The sequence below is a fragment of the Psittacula echo genome (genome assembly GCF_963264785.1).
Source record: "Psittacula echo genome assembly, chromosome: 14".
Classification (NCBI taxonomy): Eukaryota; Metazoa; Chordata; class Aves; order Psittaciformes; family Psittacidae; genus Psittacula; species Psittacula echo.
Window position 1 is genome coordinate 10,901,899 of NC_137750.1, and position 14,741 is coordinate 10,916,639.

The window sequence follows — 14,741 nt, forward strand, 5'->3', positions numbered from 1 at the left end:
AATCATGCCACTAGGCACTTGTCCTTCGTGCCTTCTTTCCAAAGGTTTGCTCAAGAGGAAGGAGGCTGGCCTGTCTGGACAACTGGTCTGCAGAGACGTTTTCAGTGGTGCATCAGACAAGGGTCAGAAGGGCACATGTGGGGGGCTTCAGGCACCAATCTGAGCACAGTGGAACTCCTCCAGGAAAAGAGCTTCCAAGAAGGAGATGATATGAGAGCAAAGTTGGAGTGCATGCAGAAATCTCCCACTGCCATTGCCAAGCAGAGTTTGCCCCATCTCATGATACATTTTGCCTCAAACAGTTCCTAAATTCCTGGCTAGGTGTGTAAATATTTAGCAATGTGTGAAACCACAAACATCCACATATCTCAGGAAATGATCTTGTAGGTGGCAAACCTGACAAACAAAAGGGCTCCCACATTCTTAAACTATCCAAAAAATTCCAAGTGCTTCAGTGGTACAGAAAAGTCCCTGGCTCCATGCTTGTAGCACCAGGTTGGGAAACTCTGCTTCTACTTTCCCATCTTTCCAGGTAAGTATGAGAAACACAACCTCAATGGAAACATCACAGCTTTTTTAATTCATTTGGACTACAGAAACCAAAAGGCAAAGCCAGCTCTATAGGCCAAATGTCCTTTTGAACAGAACCCTTCGCTCACAGGACATGGCTCTAAGTGGTTGGCCTGGTTCTGCTCAGGGCTATGTTTCCTGCCACTCTGCATTCCCCAGAGGCTGTGCATGGAAAATCTGGAGCGGGTAGTGCCTGCCTTGCATGTAACCACAGCAGGTTATCTGATTCTCCTTAGAATCCTGGGGGACAAACAGAGGCTGACGCATGAAACTGTGCTGCTAACCACTTCAGCCCAGTCACTACAGGGACACTGGGAGACGGTTCCCATATGCACATCCCAGGTTAAGTTCCAAATGTCACCAGGCCATGGTCAGCGAGGGAATGACTGATGGGCTCACAGCAGGTTCTTGCTTTGGTGCATGAGATGTTTCATACCTCACTTTCAGAAATGCAGAGATTGTGAAGGCACTCCTCATGGACATCTATTTTATACTTGCATTGTGTCTTGTCTGCATAGGAGAGACAGTAAGCAAGTTCAGACCCAAGCAGTCCTGAGGGGGAATACAGCTGTTGCCATAGCTGTCATGGCCCTGAAAAGACCTGAAACAAACAGAGCTCTTCAGCATCCTGACAGAAGGTCAGGCAAAAGGCAGAGTCTGGGCAGTGATCTTGCTTTTGAGTCTGGGCATCTGACTGTGCCTCTGCTGGGGCTCTCTGGGGTGATGCCACACATAGTGTAGCAAGGTACCTCCAGCCAGCTGGGGAACTACCTGAGTTACTTCTTCCACAGTATGAAGCCAAAAGATGTTCAGTGAAAGGAAATGAGAAGGAGAGGGAAGACACGGAAGAGAGAGAAAAAGGAGGAACTTGCCCATCATCTGGCTCACATGTACGACTGACCTCTCAACCACTGATTTCTGCTGCTGTTGTCCAGAGGAGCCCGCAGCTCGCTGTGCAGCCTGAACTCTGACACTGAGACTGAGGGTACCAAAGGCTCCTGCTGCCGGAGCGGGGCCGGGCTGGCTGCTCCCTCCCCGAGTGCCGCATGCCCATACCAACACCCAGCACACTCCAGCGCTGGGGTGGCCGGGGCAGGCAGAGCGATGCCGAGGTGTGTCCCCGACAGCACCGCCGGTTTGCATCCGCGCGTTTCCCACAGCGCTGCTGGCACTCACCGGCACCAGTGGCACCCGCTGCCGGCCAGCCTCGGGGCCATGCCCGGCCGGTGGAGCACGGCGCTACGGTACGGCTGCTGCCGCCGCCGCGTCCCGGATCGGCCCGCCCCCCCCCCATATTTCCTTTCCCGCCGCCCGATAAGCGCTTCCCCGGTCCCGCTCCTACCTCCAGGAGCTGCACGTAGCTGGCCGGGAACCAGCCGCGCAGCCCGTCCTCCTTCTGCCCTTCCCACCAGCCGCCGTCCGGCACCTGCAGCACCGTGATCAGCTCCCCCGCCGCGAAGCGCAGGCCCTGCTGGTGCCGCTCCCCGGAGAACGGGTACAGCGTCTGGCAGCGCGACCCCGACATCCTGCCGGGGTACGCGGCCAACCCGGCTCCGGCTCCGGCCTCGGCCGCCGCGCAGGGCTGCGGGAGGGACCGCGATGGCCGCGCCCCTCGCCCGCCCCGCTCCGCTCCGGGGGCGCGGCGGGAGCCGAGCGCGGGCGGCGGGAGCGGGATCGGGATTGGAATCGGGAGCGGAGCGGGGCAGCCCCGGCGCCGGGCGCCCACGGGCACCGCCGGGGCGGGGCGGGGAGGGGCGAGGCGAGGGGAGGAAGGGCGGAGGGAGAGGAGGAGGAGGATGAGAAGAGGCCACCGGGTGCGTAGCTCCGCGTGTGATACTTGTGTCGGCGGGACAGCGTGAGACCGTGTGTGACCCTGAGGGGAGACACGTGTGTGTGAGCGCACGAGAAGCACCGTGTGCGTGAGACACAGCGTGTGACACCCGAGTGCTCGACAGCCCGGGGAGAGGGGTACAGAGGGTGTGAGAGACACCGCGTGTGGGAGACAGGCACTGAGTGACCGTGCTACCCACCCGTGTGTTTGTGAGGCACCCGCGTGTGTGAGAGATGTGACACAGAGACACCCACGTGTGTCTGTGAAAGGCACCACGTGAGATGCTGTGTGCGACCCCCGGGTGGGTGTGCAACATCCGTGTGTGTGAGAGACAGCGTGTGACCCATCTTGTGTGCCTTAACAGCTGCCTGTGTGATTCTGTGTGTCTGAGACAACGTGTGTACCTTCAGAGACACCTGTATTTGTGTGAGTGTGAGACATCTCTGCATGTCTGAGACATTGTGTGGCATCTGTGACACAGACCCAAGCATGTGAAATCCATCTTGCCTGAAAGACGCCATGTGACATGCCCAGGCATATATGAAACATAAATGTGTGAGTGTGATACATTCTCAAGCGCACATATGTCTGCAACACTCAGCTGAGCGCACAACCTGCTCCACGTGTGCATGTCTGACTGCAGCATGTGTGTGAACTGCATGTGTGTGAGACACCTCTGTGTATGTGACACCCTGGTCTGTGTGTATGTGAGAGATGCACCCCGTGTGTGTGGGACACATTATCTGTGTGACACTCCTGCATATGTGTATGTGAGGCACCTCCGTGCGTGTGTTTTCTGTATGAATACCCACTGTATTGGCACAACCTGTTCTGGGTGTGCAGGCCTGACTTGCTCTGCAGCACAAGTGTGACTGTGTGTGTGTAAGACACATCTGCCTTCGTGCACACAGGTGTGTGTGCACACCTGACCCACTCTACGTATGTAATACATACCATACATGCCTGCCTGTACATGTACGAGAATGGTGTGGATGTGTGTGTGAGAAGCCCAGGCGTAGATGTATTTGGACTTGCTGCAGGGTGGGCTCTCTGACAAAGTGTGTGCTTGTGTGTGCATGGGGGTGTGAGAGGATGTGCACACATACAGAGAGTGCTTGAGAGCTCCTGGTATGCATGGGGGTACTTGACAAGCAGGGCACACATACCTGTGGGATTCTGTGCTGCGTACACCTAGTCTGTCGGTTAAGGGTTATGTGTGAGCTTGAGTATGTGAGAAACTCAATCAAGTATGAAACTCAGCCTTGTATGACAGTGGATGTATGTTTGCTTGTACAGGAGACACCTGTGTGCATGTGACTCACCTGTGAGTGTAACTTATCGGGATGCATGTTCACACGCACCTTGAGGCTGAGCTCTGTGTGTGTCACACCATGTGTTTGTGTGCCTGTGGCTCCCCTGAAAGGGTGAGACACACTCCTACAGGAGACAGACTTCTGTGTGTGCCAATGGGACAGCCTTGTGAGAGCCAGCTCTGTGTGTGTGTGGCTGTGTGTTTGTGTGTAAGCTCTCTGTGTGTGGCTGTGTACACCAGTGCATGAGAGACTCCCTCTCTCTCTCAAGAATCCATGACTGGTGAACTCACTGCACCACTGGCATGTACCAGGGTCTCATCGTGTTTCTGCAACCTGCTGCATCATGACCTACATGTGTGGCACCCATCAGTAGTACGTGTGGCATGTGGAGAAGCGGGAGAGGCTCACACTGTGCTTGCCAGGAAGGGATGAGGCAAAGGGAGCTGGATCTGCCTGACAAGTACCCCAGAGCTGTATCCAGGCTGCTACCCTGGCTGCATTGTAGTCAGTCAGCGGAGAGGGCAAAGGAGGACACAGACCTGCTGCTGTGTTCAGACATCAGTGAAACACGTGGGTTCTTCTCCCCACTGATGGGAGCAGGTGTGCCCAGTAGACTTCTCCAGGTCTCCTCTGATGCCCACTCTGCTGCTTGCCTCCCAGGCACTGTGTGTCTGCAGGTGAGCAGGAAAACCCATGTCTACTTCCAGGGCATTTGTGAGACCCTTGGGTGTGCGCATGGGTGAGCAGTGAGCTCAACATGCATGTATTTGAGAGCCTTGCTGGTCCACAGGAGAAGCTAGCTGGGTGCGTGGCTGACTCAAGTGTACAGGTGTAAGACTGCACTTGTCTATGTATACACATCATTCATTTCAATGTGTGACACAGTCCACTATAAATGTGTCAGGAACTCACAATGTGTGCAACTCAGTAAAACTCAAGATGTGTAGTCTGACTGAACTCAGCGTGTATATGTATCAACAGCAATAGGCATGCTCTGCATTTCTCTGTGGCGTGGTGACATCCTCCAGTTGGGGAGGTTTGAGACATAGTGTGCACCTTTGTCTCCATATACATATTCATATGCATACACATAGTGTATTCTCCGAATACAATGTATACCACAGTATATTCATTCATGCTGTCCTGGAGGGCATGAGATCTGTGTCACTGTGTGTGATGCCCCTGTGTATACTGCAAAACTATCTCTATATTCCAGCCATTAACTCCAGTGCACTTATGATTATGATCATGTGCATGAGTTATTTGTGTCATGTTCTGCTTGTATTCTGCACATTTGGGCTTCAGGTGTCCATGTGTACAATTCTGGTGTCCCCAATATAAGGACATGGAGCTGTTGGAGCAGGTCCAGAGGAGGCCACGAGGATGATCAGGGGCTGGAGAAAGTCCCACATGAAGACAGGCTGAGAAATTTGGGCTGTTCGGTTTGGAGAAGAGAAGCTGTGTGGAAACCTCAGAGCTGCTTCCAGTATCTGAAGGGAGCTACAAGAATGATGGAGAGGGACTCTTCATCAGGGACTGTAGCGGCAGGACAAGGGGTGATGGATTTAAACTTAAATGGGAAGTTCAGGTTAGATCTAAGGCAGAAGTTCTTCCCTGTGGGGGTGCTGAGGTGCTGGCACAGGGTGCCCAGAGAAGCTGTGGCTGCCCCATCCCTGGCAGTGTTCAAGGCCACTTGAACAAGGTTTGATGGGACTTGGAACAACCTGCTCTAGTGGAAGGTGTCCCTGCCTGTGGCAGGGGGTTAGAGCTGGATGAGTTTTAATGACCCTTCCAACCCAAACCATTCTGTGATTTTATGATTCTAGCTTGTGTTCCAGTGGAAAGGAAGCAGGTGCTTGTGTGGGCCACTCCAAGTTTTGCACAATTTGTGGTGTTTTGCTGTGAGCTTCACAGATCCCTTCTGACCATTAACCCCTGTATGGCCTGTTCTAAGATTGCTATTCCTTTTCCATCTTTTTTTCATGGAGGAAGTGTGTCCCATTTCTCCTTTTGGTTTGTGATTGCTTTGCAATCAGTAGTGAGGAGCAAGTTCAGAACAACCACCTTTGGTGCCCATAATGTAGCACCATGTGCGTGTCTCCTGGCCTGGGGCTGCACAGGTTTTTCATTTAGGTGACACTATTAGGGTATTTTTTTATCTCTCTTTTCATGGAGTTTTACAAATTTGCAATACCTTTTTCTTTAAGGTCAGCAATCAGGTAGCTTGAACGTAGCCTTTCTCCTGAACATTTCAGGAGCTGACTTTCAATGTAGCTGTCCTTCATTTAGACAGGCCAAGGAGGGATGTGAGCTGAGCCCTTCTGGGATTCTGTCAGGATTCTTTCAACAACCTTTAGACTACTTTCCTCAGTTCTATTTTTGGCTTTCTGAATTTGTGGAAAATTGCTTAAAATCATCCCCTTTTGCTATGCATTTAAGCTGATAACTATTGAACTATGATCCATTATGTATTATTATCACACCAGCTGCGCCTCGCTTGGCAAACAGCAACAGACCTGGTATCATGGCACACGTCCAGGTACATCTATCAGCAGTATTCTCTAACAATGCTCTTTATAAATGGCAAGAGCTGAAATCGAACAAAAAACCCCATATTTTTCTTCAGCATATACAAACCCCACTTCCCCTGTGATGGAACACAGCTCCATATAGTTTAGAGCTTTCACGGACAACAATGAATTTTAGTCATCTTTTCTTATGGTTAATGATGCCAGAATACATATTTTTTTTCTTAGCTTTGTTCTCTGATGTTTTCTTCCTCTGCTATTTTTATACTTCCAACTTGTTCTGCTTTCTCTTTATCTCCCTTTCTGATATTTTTACAGGTTTCTGTCCATCTTTGTGTTAACTTTCTTGATGACAAAGCCTCTAGCAGGGTTTTAGTCTGAGGGTTGTCCACTTCCTGAAAGCGATTACAAGCCTCAGCTTCTCAGCAGGCAAGCCCAAAGGTAAGCACTAGCTTCATTCTTATTCTGCAGCTTGTGTATGAACGTTCAGTTTACAACTGAAGGGCTCCATACGTATCAGAGGACCCCTTTCAGTCACTGGAAGTACATAACTTTGGAGTAATCCCCATAAGTAATCCTTATTTCATTGTGCAGATAATTACATGCTTAGTTTCTCTTGAGATATGTCTGGTCCTTTTCCTCCACTTGCAAAATGACTTTAATCCTTACACAGAGAGCTTTAATCAAAGGCTTGGACCTATGTTTGCTCCTGCATCATGTATTGTCTTTGTTGTGAAGGATGTTAAAGGGTGTCATTTTTACTGTCTGTGAAGAAAGTTGTTTCTGAGCATAAAAAGCTTTTTTATCTAGCATAAGATAATCACAGCCAGAGTCGCTAGATGGAAGATATAAAAGCCATCCCAGAAACATGCAGATTTGCAACTTAAAGGGTACCAGGTATTGGAATGAATTAGTCAGCTTCCAGTCTCAGCCATGTTTTCTGTCATCTGTTCCAGCCTGGCTGGATGCAGGTGTTCTCTGGCCAGTACTCAGCAGGTCTGAGTGAGTGATCAAACAATCCCTTTGGCTGCAAGATTTCCCAAATTTTATTTCCTGTGCCATCAGAACTGTCATATTCACTCTGTCATCTGTTCTAGGAGGGTATTCTACTTAGCAATGAGGAAGTAATGCTAAAATTAGTGCCACATGAACATAATCTGTGTTAGGGTGAGATAAATCTCACCTTGAAAGGATCTTCTTCTCCCTGTCTGCCACCAAACAGTCTAAGGTGAAGACCTCAGCCTTGGACATCTAACTTTTTAACAAACCTTATGTCACCAAAATGCTGTCTGGCAATGAGAGAGAGCCAACTTCATGTAGCACTGCAGAGAGCCTCAGTTACGATCATCCAGTCAGGGAGAATTTATTCCATGATTTTACAGATTGTGCCTGGAGCTTAAAATGACACCACTAAAACAAGCCCTATATAGATGGGCAGATTCTCTGAAGAGGGACCTAAAACCAATTTGGGAGTAACAGAAGAAAGTTCACACCCGACAGTTGTAGAAGCAACATGGTCGGTGTTTTGTTTGTTTAAAGCAACATCTGACAATCTATCCAGCCCATGGCAAAGAGCTAAATTACTCCTGCTGTCTTCAGTGAAAAGATCCTGCGGAGCTCAAAATGAGAAAGGGTTTGCACAGGTACATGGGCGAGTTTTTAGTCCTGATGGACTGGGGATTCACATGAATAATTGATTTGCCATACCTCTTTGCAAGACACAGCGACACCAGGAGATCTCTTGAGGCCAAGAACCAGGGCAGAAAGAGACTAAAAAGAAACCACATGTAGCTCTGGATCTTTAAATGACCTTTGAAGTCTAAATGACTAGCAGAAATTAGTTCTGTTGTTGGAGAGGAAATGCTCTGAGCCTGTACACAAAAGATACTTCCAGTTGTTAAAAGCTTAAAATCCATAGCTTTTGATGGAAGGGGTCATTCTCAGTGCTTTGAACAGCTGTGATATAAGAACAGATACAGGGCCTCAGAACAATATTTCATCTAATCTACAGTCTTCTTTCGACAGAAACTCAAAAAGAATGCATAGGGTGGAGTGAAAGAGCAGGACAACACATAGCAGTGCTCTTCCATCGTCCACCAGGCTGCAGTTTAGGGATTTCCTAAGCCAGATATTCTTGAGTATCACAGTTGGAAATTTAGGCATCCAGGACCTCAAACATTCCAAGAAGAGGACTCAGAGTTATGAGTCATGCTCATATGACCAAATATGTGATTCAAACACAATTAAAAAATGCACTTAATGATACAGAATGGCTTTACCTTTGATTTCTGCCTTTAGCAGTGTTTCTTGTGGCTCTGGTGACCTTGGAACTCCTCTTGTACAAGGTCAGTTCTTTTCAGAATTATTTTCATAAGGTCAGATGTGCAGTGTCCTGCCTGGTTATGGCCACTGTAAAACTTAGTGATGTTCCAGGGTAGGTTTAGTCATATTTGTTGTTAACAGTGCCCAGAGCTGTACCTACTATTTTAGAGTCAGACATGAACAAACATAGTCTGAGTCTATAAATGGACAGTGATATTATGTGAACAAACAGTTTGTGGTGATTCACCTGAGACTAAACTGGATTTGCCTGCCAGGATAATTCACCTGGAAAGCTGACTGTTTCCATTCACTTCCTTTCTTGGAAGCAGGCTGAGAACAACAAACTGTTCCGATAACATCATTCTGCTTCCAGTCAACATATTTCCCATTGAGAGACAGGGCAGGTCCCACCCTGTTACATGACAGGCACATGTTTGGTCATACAAATGTGAATCACAATTTTGAGTCTTTGCCTTAGAGTTAGGTGTCAACAGCAGCCAGTTGTCACAAACCCCTTGCTTGAAATGATGATGCCATGCCTCTGCAGCTCCAACCAGCAGCCTTCTCTTTCTACAGCTCCATAAGCACTAGGTCACACAATTTTATTTACTGAATGTTTAACTATTCCATGCTAAGTGGAAAAGTCATTGAAAGGAAGAAAGGCATTATCTATAAATCATATAGTTTCAGTAACAAGCAAGCTGTGGCCATCTGGGTCTCAACTTCTAAGTGTTATACAACAACATAAGACAGATAGTTCTGGATCAGGACACCAGTCTGTCTGGTTTATTATCTAATAGCAGAAGTCTAGGGAAAAGCACAGGTGCAAAGAGGTATTTCTGCAGAATAGCCTCTTGATTCCCAGCAAATGATAGCTCAGGTCTTCCCAATTTAGGGGTAGTATCTTGTATTTAATAGCTCATTACCATTACTTAGGGCAGTTATTTTTTGAGCCCATGCAAACTTTTGTTATCCATAAAATTCTGTAGCAACAGTTTCCAGTGCAGGCACTATATTTTGGAACCTATCCTTTGCCTGTTTCATCTGAGGCAATGCTGGCCCACAATCATAGGCAGAACCCACCCACAGTGACCTTTCTACTGTTATAGTGGCACTGACATCCAAACCTGAGTCACTGAACTGAAAGTTACCTGCATTTGGAGATGTGGGCATAAGCCTACACGAATCACCTACCAAAGCAGGTGTCCAAGATCACATGGAGAGGCATTGGAAAAGCAGGAAAACTTGCCTAGAGGACTCTGATGAAAGCACCTAAACTTCCTTCAAACCTCCTTCCCTCTGGCTTAGCATCAGTCTTAATGGTGTGGTCTGGGCTTGCCAGATCATCTACAACAGCTTGCTGGGCCCCAGAGCATCTGATCTTTTCTTTTGATCCCATGGAGAACCGGGCTTCTGGCCAGCTAAGAAGAGCAGTCCAGCAAGGCAGCCCTCCAGCCAAACTCCCTCTGGGTGCGCTAGTTTGGACATTGATATTTCACTGACACTAAGCTTCCCTCTTCAGCATGAATTGCTCATTACTTGAATTCCATCAGGGATTTCTTATGTCATGAAAGAGCAGAGATTCTGCCTGTGCACACTGAGCAGGACTGACTGCTTTCTGTGGATGAAGTTGTTGATCTGTGTATATGTGTGTGCCTGTATCTGTAAGACATAGATGCCTCAGTGTTTTCCTCTCAATGGTGTCTCTGTTCTGCAACCATCTGTGTATAAAGCTGCTATTCTCTTGTGAACAATGACTCATGCAGGAAAGTCTCTAAGAATTAGGCAAGAACTATGTTCATCCTGAGTAGTATTAAAGATGAGGATTCAATCCCATAAAGTCTTGGAAACTCAGCATTAGTTTTCCCTTGACAGCTTTAATCTTTAAAACCTGCTGTTGCTGACGCATATTTACAAACAGCAGGTTGGCAGTAAGCTGTCTCTGCAAGTGGGTGCTGCAAGTCCACCACTTGCTTCTGACAAAGACCCAGCACAGCACTGCTCGCTGTGGCCAAACTTTTCTTCACTCCATTTCTCAATGAGGATCCACCTAGTGACACTTCCACTACCTACATTCCTCTCAGCCCCCACAGATGACTGTCTCCAGCCCTTTCCCTTTTATTTGCAGGCTACTCTGCATCTCTGCCAACTGCAGTGGGTGCAGTTCCTGGCACCCTGCAAGCTATGCCTGGAGCTGGAGCTCCCCAAAAGACTGTGAAGTTGGTCATAGGGACTATCTGGAGCAGTGATTCATATTGGAATCAAAAAATCACAGCGATCTTCACTTCATGCATCTAGCAAGGTTTAGAAATAGCTGAAGGAAAGGAAATACCCAGAAGATTTTATCAGAAAGTCTCCTGTGGGCAGAGTGAGTGCAAAAGGAAGAGTTTCTGAAAATCAAATGAACCTTTCTGGCTAGTGGGGAAGGTTCTGATTTCTGGCACCTTGTCCAATACTGTGGAAAGAAAAGGTTGCAGGGTTCTCCTGTTCTCCACTGCCCCAGAGAGGTAAGAGTCTCTAGGGATGCAGATTAAGATGATCAAGAAAGCTTAAAATGTGACATATCCTATTACATATAAATGTAATCATAAGTCAACTCCAGATATGTAAATGATACCCAGAAAACATGCACAAAATAAATACAATTTTTCAATTGGATTAGAATTTTAATTAGAATTCTTATTGTCATATTTTACAATTTCTCTAGGATGTTAGGTGATAAACAAGGGTCAGAGGTGCTGACACATGAAAGGAAACATCTTCCTGTGAGTATGATTGAAGCTGGGTGGCTGAAGCTGGACAGAACATTAAAATCAACAGCTAAAATCAGAATCACACAGCAGCTGAAATTGGAAGGGAGCCCTGGACGTGATCTGGTCCAAACTGGGCTGCCTAGAGCGGGTTGATTCCGCCACCACTCTAGGCAGCCTGGCCCAGGGCTGCAGCACTCTCATGGGAAATAATGTGTTCCTTTAGTTGAAACGGATCTTCCATGGTTTGCAACATTGCCTCTTGTCCTTTCACTGTGTGCTTGCAGGAAAAGCTTGGATGCATCTTAATTCACAATCCCTTTTTCCACAGTGTTAGTGTGCAGTTAGCTCCCCTGCTAACCTTCTCTTCTCCAGGTCAAATGAACTTAATTTCCTTTGCATCTCCTCATGTGACATGTGCTCTGTCTGAGCCAGACAGATACCAGGGACTTTTGTTGGATCCTCTCCAATATGTCAGCATACAATTGGGGGTGTATGTGTCCCAAAACTGAACTCCGTATTGCAGCAGCTTCACCAGTGCCAGGCAGAGGGGAATAACCACATCCCTCCAGCAGTTTACAGGCTGCTTGCTAATGTAATCCCATGGCTATTTAGCGCTCTTACTGCAGGAAGCATTGCTGACAGATCCAACTTGTTTTCCACCAGAACCCCAAGGCTTCTTCTGCAGGGCTGCACCCTAGCAGTCAGTCTCTGCTCTACACTAATGCATGGAGTTGTTTCATCCCAGGTTGAAAATATAAAGAGGTTTTATTATTTCATAGAATTAAAACAAATGTATGATGTGAATTAGGCCAAATTTATCACGTGATTAAAAAGAGCCAAACCCCAAGTCTTCCTGTGCTTGGTCTGTCTGCTAATACAAGTAAGGAGCAATGGTGGCGCATGGGAGCCCAGTTTCATACCTGAGAAATCTCAGTTTTCTGGAAAACGTTTTTACAGCTGTACATGGTCTGATGTTGGTCACAGACATATGCAAAGGGGCTGCAACTCTCAGCACAATTTATCCTTTTCCTAGCAAAAGGCCCTGCAGGCTTGAAAGAGAATCTTGTAGGCCACTGGAATGATTCCCACTTCCATCCGTTCCCCCAGGACCTCAAAGGAGGAGCAGGCACCATGCCTAGAAGGGATGAGCTCTGTGTGTTCATGGTGTGCTTTTAAATCAGCATTTTAATCCTGCTTCTGACTTCACAGGCAGACGAATAAGAGTTATTCTTGGTATACACTGAGGTAGGACACAGCTCCAGTTCTCTTAATGAACATATTTATTTATTAATAATTATTATTTATTATCTCTAAATTAAAGAGTCCTTTTTTATTTTTTAAGTATATCTCACACTACCTCTGGTTCAATCAAAGCAAAAATAGTATATTTCTTGTTCTTATTTCAATTTTCTTGCAGCTTTCTGCAAGTGCTGCAAGAGTTTTTTCAGGGCAATATTTTTTTTCCCCTTTCTTATTTTCCAGAAACTGTCTACTGCTCTTCAGAATGCTAATAGGCACCTGCATCTTACAAATTCAGTGGCAAGAACTAAGCAGATAGATACAGAACTCCAAAATCTCTGAGCTGGGAATAGCCTAGAGTTTCCCACTGGAACTGCTTGGCACAGACCTGCATTCAAGTTCTTGCCAGTCTCTGGAGTCTCAATGCCTCTCTCCTGTCTTCTCAGTCACTCTCTCTATGGAAATACTTAGCTGAACAGTGAGCAGTTTTTGAAGAGCAGATGAGGTGGATGTTTGCTGTTGTTTTCACAATTATAGCTAAGTTAAAGGCATGGAGTGTTTTTATTGTTGTTCTTGGGTTTTGGCTGTTTTTTCATGCATCAGCCTAAAAGCAGTTTAAGCTTTTGTCTGAGCATTGTTCAAACCATCAGATTGGGCAGTTGCACTTTGCCCCTGCAGAGATGGCAAGTAGCAGAGATTTAGACTGACTCTTTAACCTTCCTCCAGGCCTCTTCTGCCTCTCTCCCAGAGCTGTCTCGAGTGAGCAAGGTGACATGTTCTGTAGTCACAAAAGGAAGTCAGTGATGCTACTATATGTCCTAAACACGTAACAGGGTGCTTTAATGAAATATTCCTGTAGAGAGACAGGTGATCACAAAAAATGATCCTTCCTACTGCTGGCCAGCATGCCAAGAAACAGCCAGTGCTGGTTCATGCGTAGTGCATGTGCATCTGGTCATTCCAGTGCCTCTCCCTTCTTCGTATACTGGGACAAGCAAAGGACTCTGAGGGCTCTATAGATCTCATGGCAACTACAAAGCGCATCTAGAAGCTTCTGAGAGTGCAAAGAAATTTTCAGACAAAGGCTTTTCTTTCAGCTTCATAAATATGTTTGCAGCTATCATCATATAAATTAAAAATAGCTTTCCAAACCTGCAAAGCAACACTGCCATGCAGGAGCTGTCTCTCATTGTTTCAGTTTTAATTCCTTTATGGACAAATAAGAGTATTGAGAACAGGTTTGTGATTAACAAAAGGGTAAACCCTGCTAATCTACTGATCTGTCTGCTAGTATTGTGCTTATCACAGCACTGTTTTTTGGCTGGGGCAGACGTGGTCCTAATGTGCGCAGCTGTGCAATGAAAACTGTATCGTCATGTGCAAGTGTGGGCAGGACCTGCCAGTTTGAGGGGGCTGGACATAATGGCAATTCAAGTCATGGACTGCTGTGTTTGTGAAAGGGCTGTCCATACCCATCTCTGACAACAGAAAATGCCATGGTCAAGAACACGCAAGCTAGAGCCAGTGATGGCAGGTAGCCATGGAGCAAGGATGAAGAAACAATAAAATTCTTTTTGTCAGTTTGACAAGCAGTGATGGCAGATCACCATCTGATGGGGCATTAGCGGGCGAAACATCAGAGCTGTGACTGGCACAAAGGATCCTGAATGCAAATAGCAGGATGACCAGTCAGGAGGCACATGGGTTACAGCCAGCAGTGATGACAGGGTATAAAACACAAGAGGATAATGAAAGAAACCCGAACACAGCGTACCAGAAAAACTGATGCAGATGAACACACAAGAGAAAGGAATGACATGGAAGGAAGAAGCATTGAGGGGATGTGAACAGCAGGCCATGGAGTGCTGTGTGTACACTGGAGGAGGCAGGAATCTTGGCGAGGCGAGCTGCTGGTGCATGAGGATGGCACTTGTGCCTGAATCATAGAATCACAGAATAATTTTGGTTGGAAGGGATCTTCAAAGCTCATCCAGTCCAACCCCCTGCAATGAGCAGGGACATCTGCAGCTGGATCAGGTTGCCCAGAACCACATCCAGCCCAGCCTTAAATGTCATCCACTAGCAATCTGGGCAACCTATTCCAGTATTTTACCACCCTCATTGAAGACAAACACGAGATCGAGGAGAATGGCCAGAGGCACAAGCTGTCACTTGGAGCACCTAG

General features: G+C 47.1%; 1 protein-coding gene across 2 annotated transcripts in view; it reads right to left on the minus strand.

Moving 5' to 3' along the window:
- GAS7 (growth arrest specific 7) overlaps positions 1–2,095 on the minus strand; it is a gene marked incomplete at its 5' end in the record, with an annotated part of 88,616 nt that extends 86,521 nt beyond the window's left edge. For both annotated transcript variants that reach the window (XM_080629594.1, XM_080629593.1), the window contains one exon: positions 1,913–2,095. In XM_080629594.1, coding sequence (XP_080485720.1) covers positions 1,913–2,095 — 183 coding nt within the window. The remainder of the gene's footprint in view (positions 1–1,912) is intronic.
- Between the last annotated feature and the right edge of the window lie 12,646 nt (positions 2,096–14,741).